This window comes from Mirounga angustirostris, unplaced genomic scaffold (genome assembly GCF_029215605.1).
Source record: "Mirounga angustirostris isolate CCGP_5_RB_7025 unplaced genomic scaffold, mMirAng1.0.hap1 SCAF_3, whole genome shotgun sequence".
NCBI classification, from domain to species: domain Eukaryota; kingdom Metazoa; phylum Chordata; class Mammalia; order Carnivora; family Phocidae; genus Mirounga; species Mirounga angustirostris.
Window position 1 is genome coordinate 194,720,705 of NW_026991711.1, and position 18,280 is coordinate 194,738,984.

Sequence of the window (18,280 nt, forward strand, 5' to 3'; positions counted from 1 at the left end):
GGACAACTACGCAAAATCAGAGTGTCCATCCAGAAGGTCCAACAGTTGAATTCTACATAGAGAAAGTGAATGGAAAGAAATCAAAGCAACAGGGGTGCCTGGGTGGCTCAGTCGTTAAGCGTCTGCCTTCGGCTCAGGTCATGATCCCAGGGTCCTGGGATTGAGCCCCGCATCGGGCTCCCTGCTCGGCGGGGAGCCTGCTTCTCCCTCTCCCACTCCCCCTGCTTATGATTCTCTCTCGCGCGGTGTCTCTCTCTGTCAAATAAATAAATAAAATCTTAAAAAAAAAAAAAAAAATCAAAGCAACAAATCAAGAAAAATGCCCAGCATCGAAGAACAGGAGTTTCTAAATAAAGGGGCCTCAAGAGTAGGCAAGACACTGGATGAAAACAGCCTCCAAGGGACGTCACTGCACTGGGTGTTTTGGAATTTCAGGGAGAAAAATCCTTTAAGCTTCAGAGAAGAAATAGCCACATATACAGGCTGAAGAATCAGAACGTCTGAAGCCTTCAACAACAACCCTGAAGACAGAAGTCTGAGCAAAATGGTGTCTAACTCTCACTCAGACACATGGGTAGAAACAAAGCACTTTCAGACATATGTGTTCTCAAAACTTTATCTCCCCGCATCTGTCCCCAGGCAACTCCTTAAGGAAGCGCTCCATCACAAAGAGGGGTAATAAGTCAAGAGAGAGGGAGACAGGGTTCCAGGAAACCAAGGACCTGAAACAAGGAGGCGGTGGGATCTGCAGGAAGAATCCAGCAGGTGGGAGCCTGGGGGATATTTATTCCAGATGAGATTAACAAAATACTGAATTTCATTAGATAAAAAAGACTCCATTTCTTGAAAGGAGATTTAAGTAACTGGTGAATTTGGGGTTGAATTTTAGTGACAAATACACAAAAAAACAAAACAAACAAAAAACAAGACTTACAAGAACTTCAGGGAAAACAAAACCTGATGCAGGAAAGGAAAAATAATCCTATCACACCATTTGCCTAGCTGTGAACGGCATTATGGAGTCATAACATGAACACTAAATACTAGACTAACCGAACTACAGGGGCACGTGCTTTAGGCAGCCATGTATTTGCGTGGGGAAGGCAGAGCAGTAAAAGAAAACTAGGAACTTCACACCCATTCTCAGAGTCAAAGTGAGGAGGCAGGGCGTACAACAAGGGAGGAAAGCGAGGAAGTGGCAGGAGAGCACATGTACTGTTCAGCGCTGGAGGCAAAGAGGTGGACATTTGTGTTTCACAGGAGAGGAAACATGACTGGGGAAGGAAATTCAGTGTCTCCGTACAAGCCTTCTACATATATTACTCCTTTAAAAAACTACTTGAAGATACAGCCTTGACTTGAAATAAAATTTTCAATTTAAAAATTCAAATGAATGCCAATAAAATGTCTTGAGAGAGTGCACATGGTCAATGTATCGTTATTAAATTAATGGCAAGCATCAAGATGACCAACACAACATGATGCCCAGACAGGTTTGGGACAGCACGTCTGGCTGGTCTCCAGCAGTATTTGAGGAATTTTAGCATGCCTGGTGAAACAGCCTACTAGGGATATCACTTCTAAAACGTCTGACTTTAGAAATACAAAACAGGGGCGCCTGGGTGGCTCAGTCGTTGGGCGTCTGCCTTCGGCTCGGGTCATGATCCCAGGGTCCTGGGATCGAGCCCCGCATCGGGCTCCCTGCTCCGCGGGAAGCCTGCTTCTCCCTCTCCCTCTGCCCATGCTCGTGTTCCCTCTCTAGCTGTCTAATAAAAAAAAAAGAAATACAAAACAAACAAACAAAAAAACAACTTACTTCAGCACAAAGTAACTTGTGTAATCAATTTTTAAAATGTCATAAAGATGAAAAGAGTTTGTTTTTCAAATGTTGAGTGTTGTGTTGCTTTCATAACTTAAGGGAAAAGGCATTTTGACACACTGATGCTCTCTGGCTATTGTTCCACTTGGCCAAAACCTTTTCAATACGCATGCTGGACCTCTTGCCACTGTAGCTTGACAACTAAGAACTCAGTTGTGTGCGGTTTCCTCCAGGAGCTTAGTTATTTCTTAATAGGAAAGGGAAAAAGGCTTCCTATGATCACTAGCCCTGCCGGGATGGATGTATGCTGAATGGGCCTCATCACATATAACTACACTTCAAGAAGTGTGTTCTCTGCTCAGACACTTTTAGTAAATAAACAAGTTTTGGTTGGGAAGCATTAATGGAGAATCTATCTCATCCACTTGTGACTAATGCTCGTAAGTCATCCAGGTGGACAGTGTAATAATCCCTTGAAACCCTGTCCAAGTTAGAGCATCCTAGACAGGGCTGACGGAAGGGCGTGAAGGCCTTCAGAACAGGACCTGAGTGAAGCCCTCCGCCACTGAGATGTTAGCCGTATACCAAGCTCTCAACTTCTTGCCCATTTGTGTCACCAGCTACGGCTGTCATGCAGTCCCTTGGCATAAGCTAGTGCTGCTGTTTAGAACACCCCATTCTGGTAAAACTCTTACTCACCCTCTAAATCCGGTTCAAGAACCACAGTCTTTGCAAAGACTTTACAACAGGTCATTAGCACCTCCCATCTCCACACTTTGTACACGTTCCCACTGCTGCACTCAAAACACTGCCATCTAATGATTTTCCGAGTGAATGCCCCATACTAGACCATCAGCTGCTTAAGGAAACGGAGAAAAGTCTACATCCTCTGTACCTTTCCATCCCTAGAGTCCTTAAGAGTGTCTGGCACCCAAGTCCCAATTAGCGTTTCTGAACTGAGCTGCTGAAGAAGTGAAGGCACGAGGCCAAAGTCAGACAGTCAGAAGCCCCGAACAAGACTTGGGCCCAAGGAAAAAGCGCACCCTGGCGATTCAAGAGGACATTCCCCCATCGGGCTTGGGAAACGTCAGCCTGGCCCACGGGGGCGGCCCCGCGCCGGAGACGCGCCGGTGCCGGCCCGGGGGCGCCAGGGGCGCGGGCTGACCGCGCCTCAGGAGCGCGCTCCTTGCTCTCCGCAATCTACGGCGCGGCGTTAACCCAGCGGAGAGAATGCGCAAAGCCCCCGAACGGTGCCCGGCGCGCAGAAGTGCGGGAAGTTACGGGAGGTTTCCTCCTCACTGAAGAGGCGCTCAGTGGCTTTCAAAGGCCGTCCCCCGGGACTTGAGGCGGTGCGCTCCGTCTCCTCCCAGCCCGAGTCTCGACGGGCCGACGGCTGGTGTTCCAGAGCCGGCGGGCGGGAGCTCCAGCGCCGGGGCCCGTTCTTCGCCAAGCACCTTCCCGACTACTTTACGACACCGCTTCCAAGCGTACGTACCGCGGTGAGCCTGCGGGGGCTTCTCGCTCAAAAGCATCAAGCCCTAAACCTCAGCACGGGGTGTGCGTCGGGGCTCCGGGCCGCAGGTCTGACTGCAAGAGCGCCATCAAGCTCGCCCCGCGTGGAGCGCGGCCGGCGGCGGCCGGCGGGAGCCGAACCGTGACGTGCCCTACCTTCGTCCCCGCGGGCCCGAGACTGACCGCGCGGAGGCGGGCGGCAGGCGCCGGGCCACCGGGACGTCCACTCCCCGGCGCGCCTGCAGGGCGCCCACCGGCCCACAAGCAGGGCTCGGCGGCAGGGCTCGGGGACATGCTGCCTTGGGACGTGCAGGGGGCCCCAGCCCTCTCGCTTCCCGGGCGGGCGCCCCGAAGACCTAGCCACCTTTCCAACGCCCTCTCGGTGCCCCCCGTGCTCCCCACACGACGCCCTCGCCCAGCGGAGCCTTGAGAACGGAGTTCGCGTTCAGCCGGGGGTCTTCCACAAACGCTCCCCGCACGACGGCTCTGGCCACCGCCCGCTGCGGGCCTGCAGGCCGCCGGGAGGGAGAAAGGACGCCCGGGCCGGCGCGGCCCCGCGCCCGTCCCCGAGGCGCGTCGCCGCGGCCGGCTCGGGGCCGCTCCCCGGGTCTCACCTCGCGACCAGCCCGCAAGGAGACAGCGAGGGGCCGCGCCCGCCGCGCCCGCCCCGCCCTCCCCCGGGGCGCAGGCCCCAGCCCGGGCGCACCACGGCCACGTCCCCGGGGACGGGCGCCCAACTCGATGGTCCGCGCACAGGCCCGCCGGCTCACGTGACCCGCGGCGGCCAATGGGGACGAAGCCCCCGCACCATCGAGATGACGGCGGCCCGGGGCTAGAGCAGCCCCGCTCGGCCGCGCGCCGTCCCCTCCACAGCCCTGCTCCAGCTCCCCCAGCTCGGTGCTGCCGCCGTCTTCCTGGAGGAGAGGACCGGAGGCGAAGGCTCCCGGCCCGCGGTCGCCCCGCACTCTTACCGTGACCTGTCCTACCCCGTCCGCCTGTCTTCTCCTCAGCGGTCACTCAGCTCCTTGTAAAGAAACGCACTTCATCCCACTCTACGTACCCACAAAGCAAAACTCACATTACCTGTTCCACTCTTACCAGCGTAAGGAAACCAAGCTCATAAGGTAGGAACTGTGGCGAAACAGGGACAAGCCGCCATCTTGGTAAAGGAGAAGAGGCTACGCTTGACCTCCCCCCCACCCCCAGCCTCTATATGGCCAACCGCCGTGGGAGGGGCACGGCGCCTGCGCAGAGGCGGAAGACGCGGACGAGACCGCGCTTGCGCACTCGGAAGCCAGCGAATGGGGGAGGGGAGGAAGGCCAGGTCGCGCCGGGGCGAGGAAAGCGTTGGCAAGGGGGCGGATCGACGTGATGACGCCATCCGCGCACTGGGCGGGGCAGGGCGGGGCGCGAGCGGACGTCGGGCACTGGGCGGGTCCGCGGCGCGGTCGGTGGGCGCCCGTTCCTCGGCTCGTCGGCGGTGAGTTCCTCGCCCCGAGTCCCCGCCGTCGCGGGGAGCGCGAGCTGCAGACCGACGCAGAAGGGGCGGGGTCCGCTCGCGGCGGGCGGCCGGCCGGCTCCGGGGGCGTGCGGGTGGGGCGGCTCGCTTGGTGTGGGGGAGGGGCGGCAGGCCCGGGGCCCCGGCCCGCCTCCGCCCCGGGGTCCCGGGCCCGCCCCGGGCCCTCACGGCGGGACGTGTGCCGAAGGAATCCGAGTGGCCCCCGCCGTCCCTGTGCGAACTGCGAGGGCCAGTCTCGGTGCTGGGCCCGGGGCGCCCGCCGTGCGCTGGCGGTCGTGCTTGGGGAGGGAAAGCCCAGGTTGCGGCCTGTGGGGTGTCCCGTCGTCGCCCCGAGCTGGGCCGTTCCACCGCGCTGTCCTTTGGCCGGTAGTAGCGCTAACAAGCCCTTGTCGTCTTGGTAAGTTCCCAGGCTCTTCCTGGCCGCCCACGAAGCAGGGGAGAGGAGGCGGCGGCGGCCCCTGCCGGAGCACGGCCGAGTCCGGAAGGATGGGGGTGGGGGGCCGCCGTGCCCGTGAAGGCCTGACGAAGCCGACCTGCGGCCACCCTCGCTCAGTAAAGCCCCCGCTCGGCGGCCGCAGGACCCACAAGCCCTGGCCGCCTTGTACCTTTTGGCCTCCTTTTTGTCAGGACCACCCCCTCCCTGTCTGTCCTTCCTCCACACGTAGAACCGAACTTGCAGTCAGACTGCTGGGTCTTTGGCGTCTTTGTTCTTGGCCCAAACCCGTCTTTCTGTTTGAAACCCAGTTAGCTCCCCACCTGCCCTGTTTTTTCGTGTCTAGTCCCTCCTCTGTTGTTCAGGATTCGGCCCAGAATAGAGTTCCTCTGGCTGGATTAGGTGTGCGCCTGATGTCGGCCCCAATTGTTCCTTCTGGTAGCTGTCTACTGGATTGTTAGTCTTTTGAGGGGGAAGAGATGTGTGAGTCTTGTCACCCTTACCCCTTGTCTAGCACAGTGATCAGCACATAGTAGGTTATCAGATTTTTCTTCAACAACCCCAATCATAATACTTGAAGATAAATTTAATGTTCCGAAACAACCTTGCCATCCTAATGAGAGATACAGTGCAGTGTGGAGGTCCCAAAAGCTGTTTCCTAGTGTTTGTAATTTGAGGTTCGTTATTTTCAGTTTTGGTAGCTCCCACTTAGGCTTTCTTTGTACCACCCAGTAACCTAACTCACAATGTGTACTGCTCTGTCAAATCTTGAAGTGGATCCTGACACTTTTTCCCATTTTCCACTCTGATCTCTCACCTGGCACAGCACCCGAGGGTGAAGAACAAGGGATTCTCAATCTGATCAGATTTGCATTGACTGCTTTTGAGCTAGCAGGGTGACCTAGGGAAATGGGAGGAGGGAAGGGGATGAGACTGCCCTCTGTCATCATTCGTAAATGTGATTCAGGTCCCCCCCCTTTTATTTTTTTAAAGATTTTATTTATTTGACAGAGACACAGCAAGAGAGGGAACACACCAGGGGGAGTGGGAGAGGGAGAAGCAGGCTCCCCGCTGAGCAGGGAGCCCGATGCGGGGCTCGGTCCAGGACCCTGGGATCATGACCTGAGCCGAAGGCAGACGCCTCACCGACTGAGCCACCAAGTCGCCCCTCAGGTCCCCTTTTATACCCAACTCCTTTTTATATCCGAAGACAGAAACTGCTGAAAAAGAAAAGAGGGAAGGGGACTTCAGAACTCATTCGGCAGCAGAATTGGGAGGAAGCCATTTTATATTCTGTATTTATACTTTGTGCTAATGGTCATATATGTCACTATAGAAAATACATTTGATTGTGGGGTGTGCTGCCCAGGTAGCCATTGAGGAGGTTGTGTTGTGTAGTGTATGTACCTTCCTCAAATCCAAAGAATGCCGAATGTCTCGAGCTCTGGATAAGGGATTATGCACATTTGGGGTCTTACACAGCAGTGTCATTTTGTGTGGGGGGGGGTAATGTATGTAAATAGAAGAATAACATGTCTATGATTGGTAGTCAGGAGCAATCCACTAGTGTTAATACCACTAGCAAAATAAATTTATATGTATGGCCAAGAATCTAGTTTTACCCATCTGTTTTTCATCTTTTGTTTGGGAAAAGTTGCTTTGTTTTATGTGAATTGGGATGGGAGTATTGCTCAGTGGAAGAAGGAAGCCATGTTCAAGTAAAGGCAAATGTTTAAACAATTGCTAGCATCTATGATGAGCACAACCGGAAAGAATAAAATTTTTATTTGACTACATTGAGTTAGGGGTATCCAAATGGTCTGCGGTCATGGTTTAAATTAATCACAGTGCTTGGCGTCCTGTGTTGTTTGATCAAGGCTTTTTCCCTGAAAACCAGGTGCTTCAAAAGTTCCACGTTCCTCTTGCAATTTTCATTTTACATTAGGCAGCTAATAACTTATATTGTTAGAAAATCGTAGGGGATCCAAATTACATTTCAGGAAAAAAACTGAGTATGAAAGAAATAGCATATTGCAAGAAAAACTTGCTAAATTAAAGAATTCATAGCTTGGGGACGCCTGGGTGGCTCAGTCGTTAAGCGTCTGCCTTTAAGCATCTGCCTTCGGCTCAGGTCATGATTCCAGGGTCCTGGGATAGAGCCCCGCATCGGGCTCCCTGCTCCACGGGAAGCCTGCTTCTCCCTCTCCCACTCCCCCTGCTTGTGTTCCCTCTCTCTCTGTCTCTCTCTGTCAAGTAAATAAAATCTTAAAAAAAAAAGAAAATTCGTAGCCTGTTCCAATAACGGTATTCTCCATTTTCCTACATGTGTGCATCCAGATAGGTCTCCCTGACTTACTTCCAGCAGGAAACTGATAGGGAGCAATGAAAGCTCCCCTTCTCTCCTATGGAACATCCTCAGTCCTGCTTAACAGGATAAGGTGAACACAAGTGGGCTCGAGGTACAGCATTCTCAGGGTGCTCAGATGAAGTTGGTCAGAACGCACGCAGGGGCCCAGGGTTCCCTGAGGAGAAGCAAGTCTGTGGATGTTCAGGAGAGACCTCCGTGACAGTTCTATGTCCTATTGGGTTGGTTTGAAATAAGATACATGTGATAGCTTCTAAGGCAAGTGCCCACTCCTTTATTCTTCCATGTGAGCTTGAAGGTCACTTTATCCCCTTTAAGAAAAAACCCACGTTAGGATTCCATCTAGGGTTGGACCACGTTTATATACTAATTTGGGAGAAATAAAAATGATTTGACTCACCTAGGCCCTGTTTTTTCTAAATTTGTTCTTAAATGCTTGGTTGCTTTCTGTTTTACTTCGGTTGTAAATGGCATTTCACCCCTATTTCCATTCCTTTATATTCATTACTAGTACAGAAAGGAGTTATTTTGTATCTGGCTTGTATCCAGCCACCTTACTAAATTACCTTATTCTAGATTTTTTTTTTAAAGATTTATTTATTTGAATGGGGGGAGGGGCAGAGAGAATCTTGGGCAGACTCTCCGCTGAGCACAGAGCCAGAAGTAGGGCTTGATCCCATGACCCGGAGATCATGACCTGAACCGAAGTCAAGAGTCGGAGGCTCGACTGACTCAGCCACCCTGGCGCCCCTAGAATTTTTTTTTAACTGAACCATTTGTGTTTTCTGTGTATTCGGTCTTTTTTTTTTTTTTTTTTTAAGATTTTATTTATTTGACAGAGAGAGATACAGCGAGAGAGGGAACACAAGCAGGGGGAGTGGGAGAGGGAGAAGCAGGCTTCTCGCGGAGCAGGGAGCCCGGTGCGGGGCTCGATCCCAGGACCCTGGAATCACGACCTGAGCCGAAGGCAGACGCTTAACAGCTGAGCCACCCAGGCGCCCTGTGTATTCAGTCTTAACAGTGAAAAAGCTTTTGTATTTTTTTCATTTTGTTGTTTGACTGAATTTTATGGTGAGATTGCAATATGAAGATCTTGTTTGGATCTTAATTCAAATGAACAACCAAAAAATGAGACAATCAGAGAATAAGTGTTTTAAAATAATTACAGTAGTAATGGGCATCCCTGCCTAATTAGAGATTGTAATTTAAATAGATTTAGTATTCCATTGTTGAGGGAATAACATTTGCCATTGGTGTTCGGGAATACCTTGGGTTATATTTAAGCAGTTTCCTTAGTGTTTTTATTAGAGGTGGTTGCTAATTTTATCATATGTCTCTTCAGCATTCATATAGGATTATCTTCTTTAATTTGTTGTAATGGCTTTATGTAAATAGATGTTTTTGGTATATTTCTGGAACCTAATTGCTAACAAAATATTTCATTGAGAATTTTTGCCATTTATATTCATGAGTGAGATTGACATACCGCTATCCAGCAAGCTTTCTTAGGTTTCTCTCTGGGTTTGTTGTTAAAAGTTGTAGTTTCTTCATAAAATAAATTGGAGTGCTTTCCCTTTTTCTGTTCTGGCTTAGGTGACATGGGTGTTACCTGTTCAGGGTTGGATGGGCCGCAGCTCTTAATTCCGTCTGTCTTGGTCCCTTCTTCACTGGTAGATTTGATTCATCTGTTCAGTGGTATTTGTTCTCGTCAGTGTCTAGGAAATCATCCATTGCTTCCAGATTTTCAGATCTGTGGCCATCTTGATACATGAGTCTGTGTTTATACAGAGTCTGTGTTTATACCTTCTTTTCTATATTTGCTTCCCCCCCCCCCCCTTAATGGGACTTGTGAGGAATTTGTTTCAAAGAACTAACTTTTGAATCTATTTATCCTTCTATTGAGTTACTTTATTTCTCAATAATGTGAGAGCCAAATTTCTTTATCTTCAGTATTATTTAATGAAAATATCTAAAACCCAAATTCTCATCAGAGTCTATGAAGCTTTTATTGTGTCCCGTAGATCTGCTTTTGTCTTCTTTCCGTTGCTTTCTAGATAGCTTGTGGTTTTGCTTTTGTTACCCTCATTGATCCAAGGGATATCCAGGAGTGTTCCAAATAATTGGGAGTTGTATTTTATCTACCCCCCCCGCCCCCAGATTTAACAGATCACAAGTTGAAAACACCAGTTGTAAAGCTATATTTTGAAATTTGCTTAAATTTTCCTTATAGTAGTTACATGACTTTTTCTTTAATTGCATTTCTTTATTAATTCAAGGTTCTGTGTGTCTTAATTCTTATTTATTGGTTGCATTACACAATCCTCTTCCCTTGCTCGTACTCTGTTTACTGAACTGTAATTCTGAGAGATGCTATTAAAGTCTTGTACGTGATTTGTATTTTTATCAAGTTTACCTGACATTTTTCCTAGTCTTTGCTTTATGTATTTATCTACTGTAATTTGTATATGCAAGTTTAGGAATGTTATATCTTCCCTATAAATGGTTCCTTTTATTATGGTCACATTTTTACCTTAAATTTCACCTGGACTGATACTATTGTCAGTCCTACCTTCTTTGTGTTTGGCCAGCCTGGTATCTTTTAGCCTGTCCTTTTGTTTTCAGCACTTTTGTTATTTTAAGCATTATCTGTCCACTTAATGATTTATTTTATTATTTTTCCTCTTGTTTCCTTTCCATAATTTTGCTGACTTGATCAAGTTGCTGTTCTGTATCTGTCTCTTAACTTAGAAGTTTGCTGTCTTTTTTTTTTTTTTTTTAAATGGTTACCTTTTATAGTCACAGTTAATCTCTATTTGAAAAAAAGATGTCTGCTCCTTCTTCTGCCAGGATCATCTCTTTCCATATGACCCCTCACCTCTCCCTTTGGAATGTTTTACTTCTGTGCTCTCTCTTGCCACCAACTCTTAGGTTTTGGTAAGGTGGTTTAATACTAATCCTATATTATTAATAGAATTTTCCTAGGGTGTCCCTTCTATTCAAGAGACCTTAATTCACTCCACGTAGTTGGTTAATGTGTGGACTCTGATCTTTGTTCTTCTACGGAAAATTTTCTTCTATTATTGTTCTTTTCCTCCCTCTGTCCCTTCGTCACTTAATGAGAACTCTTATTGTTAACGAGGTAAATGGCCTAGATTGTTCCTCCAAGACTATCTTTTACCCATGATTTCCGTCTCTGTATTTTTGCCTGTACATTAAGATTTTTTATATTTGGTCTTCCAAGTCACAATTCAAGTCTCAACTGTGACCATTTTGTTCAATTGAGCTACCAAAGTCTCAGTTTGAAAATCATGGATTTTAGGTCCAATAAGCTTTGTTTCTTTTTTCTTTTCTTTTCTTTTCTTTTCTTTTCAAGATTTTATTTATTTGAGAGGGGGAGAGAGAGAGCATGAGCGAGGAGGTAAGGGAGAAGGAGAAGCAGACTCACTGCTGAGCCAGGAGCCTGATGTGGACTCGATCCCAGTACCCTGAAATCATGAGCTGAGCTGAAGGCAGACACTTCACTGACTGAGCCACCGAGGTGCCCCCAGTTTTATTTCTTTTAAAAAGTGTATTTGCATCTTTATTCTAGTGATACTATTTTTTTGGTTCAAATTATTGCCTTCCTCCTCCTGCAGCTTGCCTATTTAGCTCTTCTTGGAGGCAGGGAGATGTCGTCCACTATCATCTTACTCCCAGAGTCCTCATGTTTAGGACCTCTGTTCTCCAGTCTTTTCCAGGATCCAGTGTATTCCTTTCCTTGCCAAAAGGTTCTTCAGAATTCATCTCCTGCCTCTGTTTTTGTCTAACAGTCCTACTTTAAGTTTGCCTTAATTCCCCACCTACGCTTGGAGCTTTCCACACCTCCTCAGTTGGTGGCCCTCCCTTTTAGCCCAGGCCTTACCAGACACTCCTTTCTCAGTCATGGTGGTAGCAACAAGCAGTTTACAGTCTGCACGTGAGTTCACAGCTCTCCTCTGCCTCCCTTCTTGTTCCTGCCCGATAGGCGAGAGTAAGACTTCCAATGGGCTGCTAGAAGGAGAACCAAGACTATAATGCTTGTCTTCTGTGAAATAATACAAATCCTACTGCTGTCAGCCTTAGTTAACCAAACCGTGCATGGGGGTGCAGGAGCCTCATTTCTTCAGAGGTGGTTGGGAACATTTACATTCAGAAGGGAAACAGGGTGTGCAGTTTTCGAGAATGTTAAGGTTTGGGCGATGGGGAGGCAAGAACAGGAAAGAAACTTGCTAATAAGTTTCTAAGCTCCAGAGGGAATCAAGTCTGACTGCATTCATATCTCTTGACTTTGTTACCAAAGATTCCCCAGTAGACTCTGTGTTCCCCAAACTTTCAAGTCTTTTAAAATTCATATTAAATTACGAATGTCTCTAAAACTGTTGTTACACTCCTCAAGCACTCCAGTGTCTTCAGTCCTTTTTCCTTTACTTATAAATGTTGCTCTTTGTGCCCCATTGTCAAAAACTAGTTCTCAGGATCTCAAGGGATCTTCAGTAGCAGATAGTACTCTACAAGCACCCTTTCCTTGTAGACAGGTTTCAGAGAAAGAAAATCATAATTTCAGAGGTCATGAGAATTTGTCTTTTTCTCCAATTGTGTCCCTGGTGCTTAGTGTATAATCAGTACTAAAGAAAGTTTGGATGTTATTGGAAATATGGAATGTTTGTATGTATACACAGGTATATATGTTTGATTTAATTGACCTTACTTTTTATATCTAATTTATAATGAGATAATCTCATTTTTGTAATTTGATGCAATTGACAAGTGAAACAGAAGCTGTTTATGCTTTATGTGTAAGTCTTTACACGTCAATTCATGCTAAATCAAATGTGTGTATATATACAAACACGTGTACATGTTGTTTTTTTTAAACAGATCAAGAAAACTTCACTGAAGATGTCTAAGGTAAGAGATCTCACTTTTCATGTCTCTACAGTATAAGGAGAAACTGCTTTGTGTTTTTAAGCCGTTTATAGTCAAGACTTACGTGACTCATTTTTAATACAACTGATATATTTGATTCATTGAGACAGTTCTAATTTAATTGACATTTTGAAAACTTTGAGCTTTCTTTTTTCAGATTTCCAATTTCTTATTTCTAAATACATCAGTAACAATCCATTTATCCTCCTTTACATCATTCCCAGCAGACCAATCGAATAATAATTTAAAATTTGAATAATTTATCATCATGAAATTTATAGGGCTCTTACAGTTGATAAATTGGCTTGTATCAGCTCTTGCAAATTAGCGCAGAGCCCTGAAATAAATTAGTTCTAAAAGACATGCTGAGAAAAGCAGAACTTGTGGTTAAAATTGCAAGATTATTTTCTTTTTATTTTTGAGTGTTTGGGTATTCGTTACTATCTGATGCATAATCATCATAGTAATTTTTACTTTTTGAAAGTGGATGTATATTTTTTAATTTGTGAGAACTAATATACCTTTGTCACAGGTTTGATTATATCTTAAAAACAACTAGTAAGGTATTTATTCTTTTTTTGTAAAATCTTATTTTAGCAACAGCCAACTCAGTTTATAAATCCAGAAACTCCTGGCTATGTCGGATTTGCAAATCTTCCCAATCAAGTTCACCGAAAATCAGTGAAAAAAGGTTTTGAGTTCACACTAATGGTGGTCGGTAAGAAATTAACTTATACCTTCAAGCTTATTAAATATGTGGATATCTTCCCTTCCCAATCTTTAGGGTATAACAGTGTGACCTATAAAGTCAAAGGGAAAATTCCTTTATTGTCAGAATCAAATAACAGGGAATTTGAAAAAAAAAAATCTTTAGAATATTTTGTTGAAGAGTAAAATTCTAGTATTTCTGTCATTTCCTTGTTTGTGGTGAAAGTGCCAGTGAGCCTCCAAAATGACCCCAGTGACCCTTGCCTCCTGGTGTTTGTGATACTTTCTACCCCCTCCCACACTGAGTAGGGCTTACACATGTATCCAGTAGGGCAGAAACGGAGGTGTGTGACTTTGAGACAGAGTCATAAAAGAGATTGCAGCTTGCCCCGTCTTCTCTTAATCACTCACGCTGGGGGATGCCAGCTGCTGTGTTGGGAGGACTCTTCAGCAGCTTTACAGAGAAGTCCACCAGGGCAAGGAGCTGAGACCTGCAAGTAGGTGTATATAAGCTGTTCTCCACCTTCCCTAACAAAGTTACAAACAAGCCTTGACGGATCAAGCTGATTGACAAATAAGCTACTTGTCAGGATAAAAGCCATCATTCATTAAGGAAGGATGTCAAAATCAGTTTACAGTGTAACATTTAAAATTGCTAGCATCCAATAAAAAGTTATTGTTTATGCAAAGAAACAAAACAATGTAGCATATAACCAGGAGAGAAATCAGGCAATAGAAACAGATCCAGAAATGACAGAGATGACGGAATTGGTGAACAAGAGCTTTTATTATTTTAAATATGCTCCTGGTACCTAAAGGAGAACATCAACGTAATAAGGAAGATAACCAAAAAGAACTTAACAGAAAGAACTAGAGAGTAAAAAAAAAAAAATTACAGTATTTGAGATGGAAATTTTTCTAACAGACCTAACAGCAAATTACATACCGCAGAAGAGAAGAGGCCAATAGAAAGTATCCAGACACCAAGTAGAATAAATATAAAGAAAAGCACACCAAGGCACACAATACACAGTTGGTGAAAAGCAGTGATAAACAGAAAAATCTTAGAAGGAAGGCAGTGGGTGGTGGGAAATAAGCATATTGCATGCAGAGGATGGAAGGGAAGAAGGACCACTGACTTAGGAATAACATACGCCATAGGAAATGACAGTTTAAAGTACTGAAAGAGGGCGCCTGGGTGGCTCAGTTGGTTAAGCGACTGCCTTCGGCTCAGATCATGATCCTGGAGTTCCGGGATCGAGTCCCGCATCGGGCTCCCTGCTCGGCAGGGAGTCTGCTTCTCCCTCTGACCCTCCTCCCTCTCATGCTCTCTGTCTCTCATTCTCTCTCTCTCAAATAAATAAATAAAATCTTAAAAAAAGAAAGAAAGAAAGAATAAAACCATCAGCCTGGAATTCTGATGGAAACTTAAAAAAAAATAAAATACAAAAACTTTTTTTTTTAAAGATTTTATTTATTTATTTGACAGAGACACAGCAAGAGAGGGAACATAAGCAGGGGGAGCAGGAGAGGGAGAAGCAGGCTTCCTGCTGAGCAGGGAGCCTGATGCAGGGCTTGATCCCAGGACCCTGGGATCATGACCTGAGCCAAAGGCAGACGCTTAACAACTGAGCCACCCAGGTGCCCCGAAATATAAACATTTTTAGATAAAAACTGAGAATTTATCACTGTCAGACCTGCACCAGAAAGATTATTAAATGGGGTTTTTCAGGTTAACAGAAAAGGTAGAGCATTGGAAAGGGCAAGTGTGTTGGTAAATATAAAACACTTTTCGTGGTTTTTCATTTCTTTCGATGATAATTGCCTTTAAAACGAAGTTAGTAACGTATGACACTGGAGTATGATGAACCAGAGCAGCAAAGGACGGGAAGGTGTGTCGAAGAGCTGCTCTAACACGTTGACCTGACGGGATAGTCCATAAGGGAGGGCTGCTAAGTTAACATTGCCTGGTGTGAACTCTGGCGCAGCCACTGGAAAAGTAAAGCAAGGGTTTGACTAAAAGCAGATAGGTTTGATAAGAGAGAACACAAAAGCCTGCTTAATCCAAAAGAAGGCAGGGAAAAAAAGAAGAGATGAGACAGGTGGGGAGAGGGCAGCACCCTGGCAGAAGGGCCACAGCCATGACCGTGACAGGTCAGAAGCAGGCAGGGTGAGCCTGAACGACCGGAATGGAAAATCCTCACACAGAGCCCAACCAAGAGAAACCTGAAGCAGCTGTATTAATACCAGACAGAGTGGACTTTAGGTCTACTACCTGGATGTTCCCAGAGATAAAGAAATATGTATCAGAAAGATGCAGGGGACAGTTCAAAACAACATCTTAACTGTATGTGCACTTGATAACAGAGCTCCATAAGGCATGGTGCAGAATCAGGAGAAAGATTTGTAAGAGTGGGTTTTAAACATTCTGCATAGTAATTTATGAAACAAAATCAGTAATGTTGTAGAATATTAAAATAACACTGTCAAACAATATGACCTAATTGACATTGAGAGCACTATGCTGAGAAACTGTAAGGTTATCCATTCTTTTCAGGTGCACGTGGAACATTCACCAAAGCTATTCTTTTTTTTAAGATTTTATTTATTTGACAGAGAGAGCACTAGCAAGGGGCAGGAGCAGAGGAAGAGGGAGAAGCAGACTCCCCGCTGAGCAGGGAGCCCGACGCGGGGCTTGATCCCAGGACCCTGAGATCATGACCTGAGCTGAAGGCAGCGCTTAACCGACTGAGCCACCCAGGCGCACCCCAAAGCTACTCTTCATGGCAAGAGTATTTTATTAGGCCAGCATTACCCTGTAATCAATCAATAATGAGAAAAGTACAGACTAACTCTTCATGAGCATAGACACAAACATCTCAAAGTTTTGGCAAATCCAGCAGTACATGAAAGTGCTGATTAATACAGGAAGTTCTACTATAGTACAATATACATGTGCTCCTTAAAAATCACCATGTTACGCAGTTGAAACCATAGGCTTCTGGAGAAAATAGGGGCACAAGACTCAAAACCTGATTCAGTGGCACATTTGGAAGAGAGTGAGGAACGCAATCAAAATGGTTTTTGCATGTTAATTGGTTAAAATACCATCCGATACACCAAATATAGGCACTATGGGTTGACTAGTCCCTGAAGTTTGTCAAAATGGGCGTCAGGAAATGGTGGAAGGAGGGCTGTGTGAAGATGGATGGGAAGCTGTGCCAGGAGGGAGTGGGTGTGGCCCACAGTACCCGTTGAACTGAGGTTGCTGCTAGCTGATAGCAAGTTGAGAGTATTCTTTCATGGCTTGATTCTGTTGGGGGTGGTTTTCTGTGTTCACCTAGTTTGTCAGCAGTGAAATCACACATAAACAGATGTAAAGTGATTATTACGTTGAAATTGTTCCCTAATGTACCAGTTGTGTTGGAACAAATTCTCACCTTCAAGGCTCGTGTTATGGCAAAGCTATATGTATATATACCCTAACAAACGGGGTTTATCTCAGGGGCGTGTGGTTTAACATCGGAGAATCAGTCCCCATGGTTCTAAAGGGGAAATGTCATCTAAAACATGCAGTCGTAACAATTCAAAACCCATTAAAGATCTTCTAAATTAGTAAGCTAGAAGTAAAAGGAAGTTTTCTCAATTTGATTAAGGGTATATACTAAAAACCTATAGTTAGTGTTATTCTTTCTCATGAAGAAAGAAAATAAAACATTCTTAATTACAACTGAAATGACTTGTGTATGTTAAAAACTCTAAGGAATCCCAAAACTACTAGGTCTAGTAAGTCAGTTTTATCAAGATTGCAGGTTCTGATCAGTATACAAAAATAACTTGATTTCTGTAGATTACCAACAGAAAATTTTAAAATGACCTTGAAAAGACTATCAAAAACAATAGTTAAAAAACATTTCAAAAGACGGTGCCATTTACCATAATATAAGAAACACGCAGTGCTGAGGGTAACTTAGCAGGATGTGTGCATGACCTGCACTGACAACGTGGGGACTTGGCTGAGAGAGAGAAGGCCAGGTAAGCTGTGAGAGCTGCCGGCGTGCTGGGCGTGCCCGGGACGGTGCCCTTCTGCCCCCAGAGTGATCCAGAGTCAGCACAATGCCAGTCAAAGTCACACCAGGCTCTTTTAAAATAGAAATGAACAATCTGGTTCTGAAGTGTAAATGTAAGTGCAGAGGGCCTAGAATAGACAGAACCATGTAGAGGACTTTTACTATCTGATTTTGAGACATACCAACAGGAACTGCGAAGTGTGGTAAGGGTAGACACTCAGATCTGCCGAAGAGAATAACAGCCCAAAGTAGACCCACATATACATGGTCAGCTGGTTCTTTTTTTTTTAAGACTTTAGACACCACGACACACTTTTATTTATTTTTTTATTTTTTTAAGATTTTACTTATTTATTACAGAGATAGCACGAGAGGGGGGGAGGGTCAGAGGGAGAAGCAGACTCCCTGCTGAGCAGGGAGCCCAATGTGGGACTCGATTTCAGGACCCTAGGATCGTGCCTGAGCCAAAGGCAGACGCTTAACCGACTGAGCCATCCAGGTGCCCTGGTCAGCTGATTTTTGACAAAGGTGCCAAGGTGATGCAAAGGGGAAAAGGTTGGTCATTCTGCAGATAGTGCTGTAACAAATAGGTGGTCATGTGGCAGACAGGGACCGTGAACCCCTCCTTCACACTGTACACCACAGTTCACTAACTGTACAGCTATAAGAAGTCTAGAAGAAGATGGGGAAGAAAATTTTCTTGACTATGGAGTAAGCAGATTGCTTAGGATGTGAAGAACACTAATCACAAAATAAGTAAGTTGTGCTTCGTTAAAAATTTATGTTCTTCAAAAGATACCGACAAAAAAGGCCGTAAACTGAGAAAACGTTCACAGCACCACGTGCGACATAGGACTTGTATCCAGAACATAAGCTCGTATCGTTCAGGAAGAAGACACACTCCCCAGTT

At 45.8% G+C, this 18,280-nt stretch overlaps 2 protein-coding genes across 8 annotated transcripts in view; one reads left to right on the top strand and one right to left on the bottom strand.

Moving 5' to 3' along the window:
* The window catches only part of HDLBP (high density lipoprotein binding protein), a 75,352-nt gene extending 70,782 nt beyond the window's left edge, over positions 1 to 4,570 (bottom strand). Inside the window, exon 1 of one of the 3 annotated variants that reach the window (XM_045867576.3) lies at positions 4,430 to 4,570. The gene's annotated coding sequence lies outside the window, so the exon portion shown is untranslated. Of the gene's footprint in view, positions 1 to 3,945; positions 3,966 to 4,414 lie in introns of those variants that run through there. The other 2 variants (XM_045867578.3, XM_045867582.3) reach the window with 2 other exon arrangements.
* SEPTIN2 (septin 2) overlaps positions 4,244 to 18,280 on the top strand; it is a 34,641-nt gene continuing 20,604 nt past the window's right edge. Inside the window, exons 1-4 of one of the 5 annotated variants that reach the window (XM_064587409.1) lie at positions 4,761 to 4,811; positions 11,022 to 11,186; positions 12,545 to 12,574; positions 13,190 to 13,310. In XM_064587409.1, coding sequence (XP_064443479.1) covers positions 12,566 to 12,574; positions 13,190 to 13,310 — 130 coding nt within the window. In that variant the 5' untranslated portion in view covers positions 4,761 to 4,811; positions 11,022 to 11,186; positions 12,545 to 12,565. Of the gene's footprint in view, positions 4,456 to 4,760; positions 4,812 to 5,024; positions 5,248 to 11,021; positions 11,187 to 12,544; positions 12,575 to 13,189; positions 13,311 to 18,280 lie in introns of those variants that run through there. The other 4 variants (XM_054505909.2, XM_064587408.1, XM_045867573.3 and 1 more) reach the window with 4 other exon arrangements.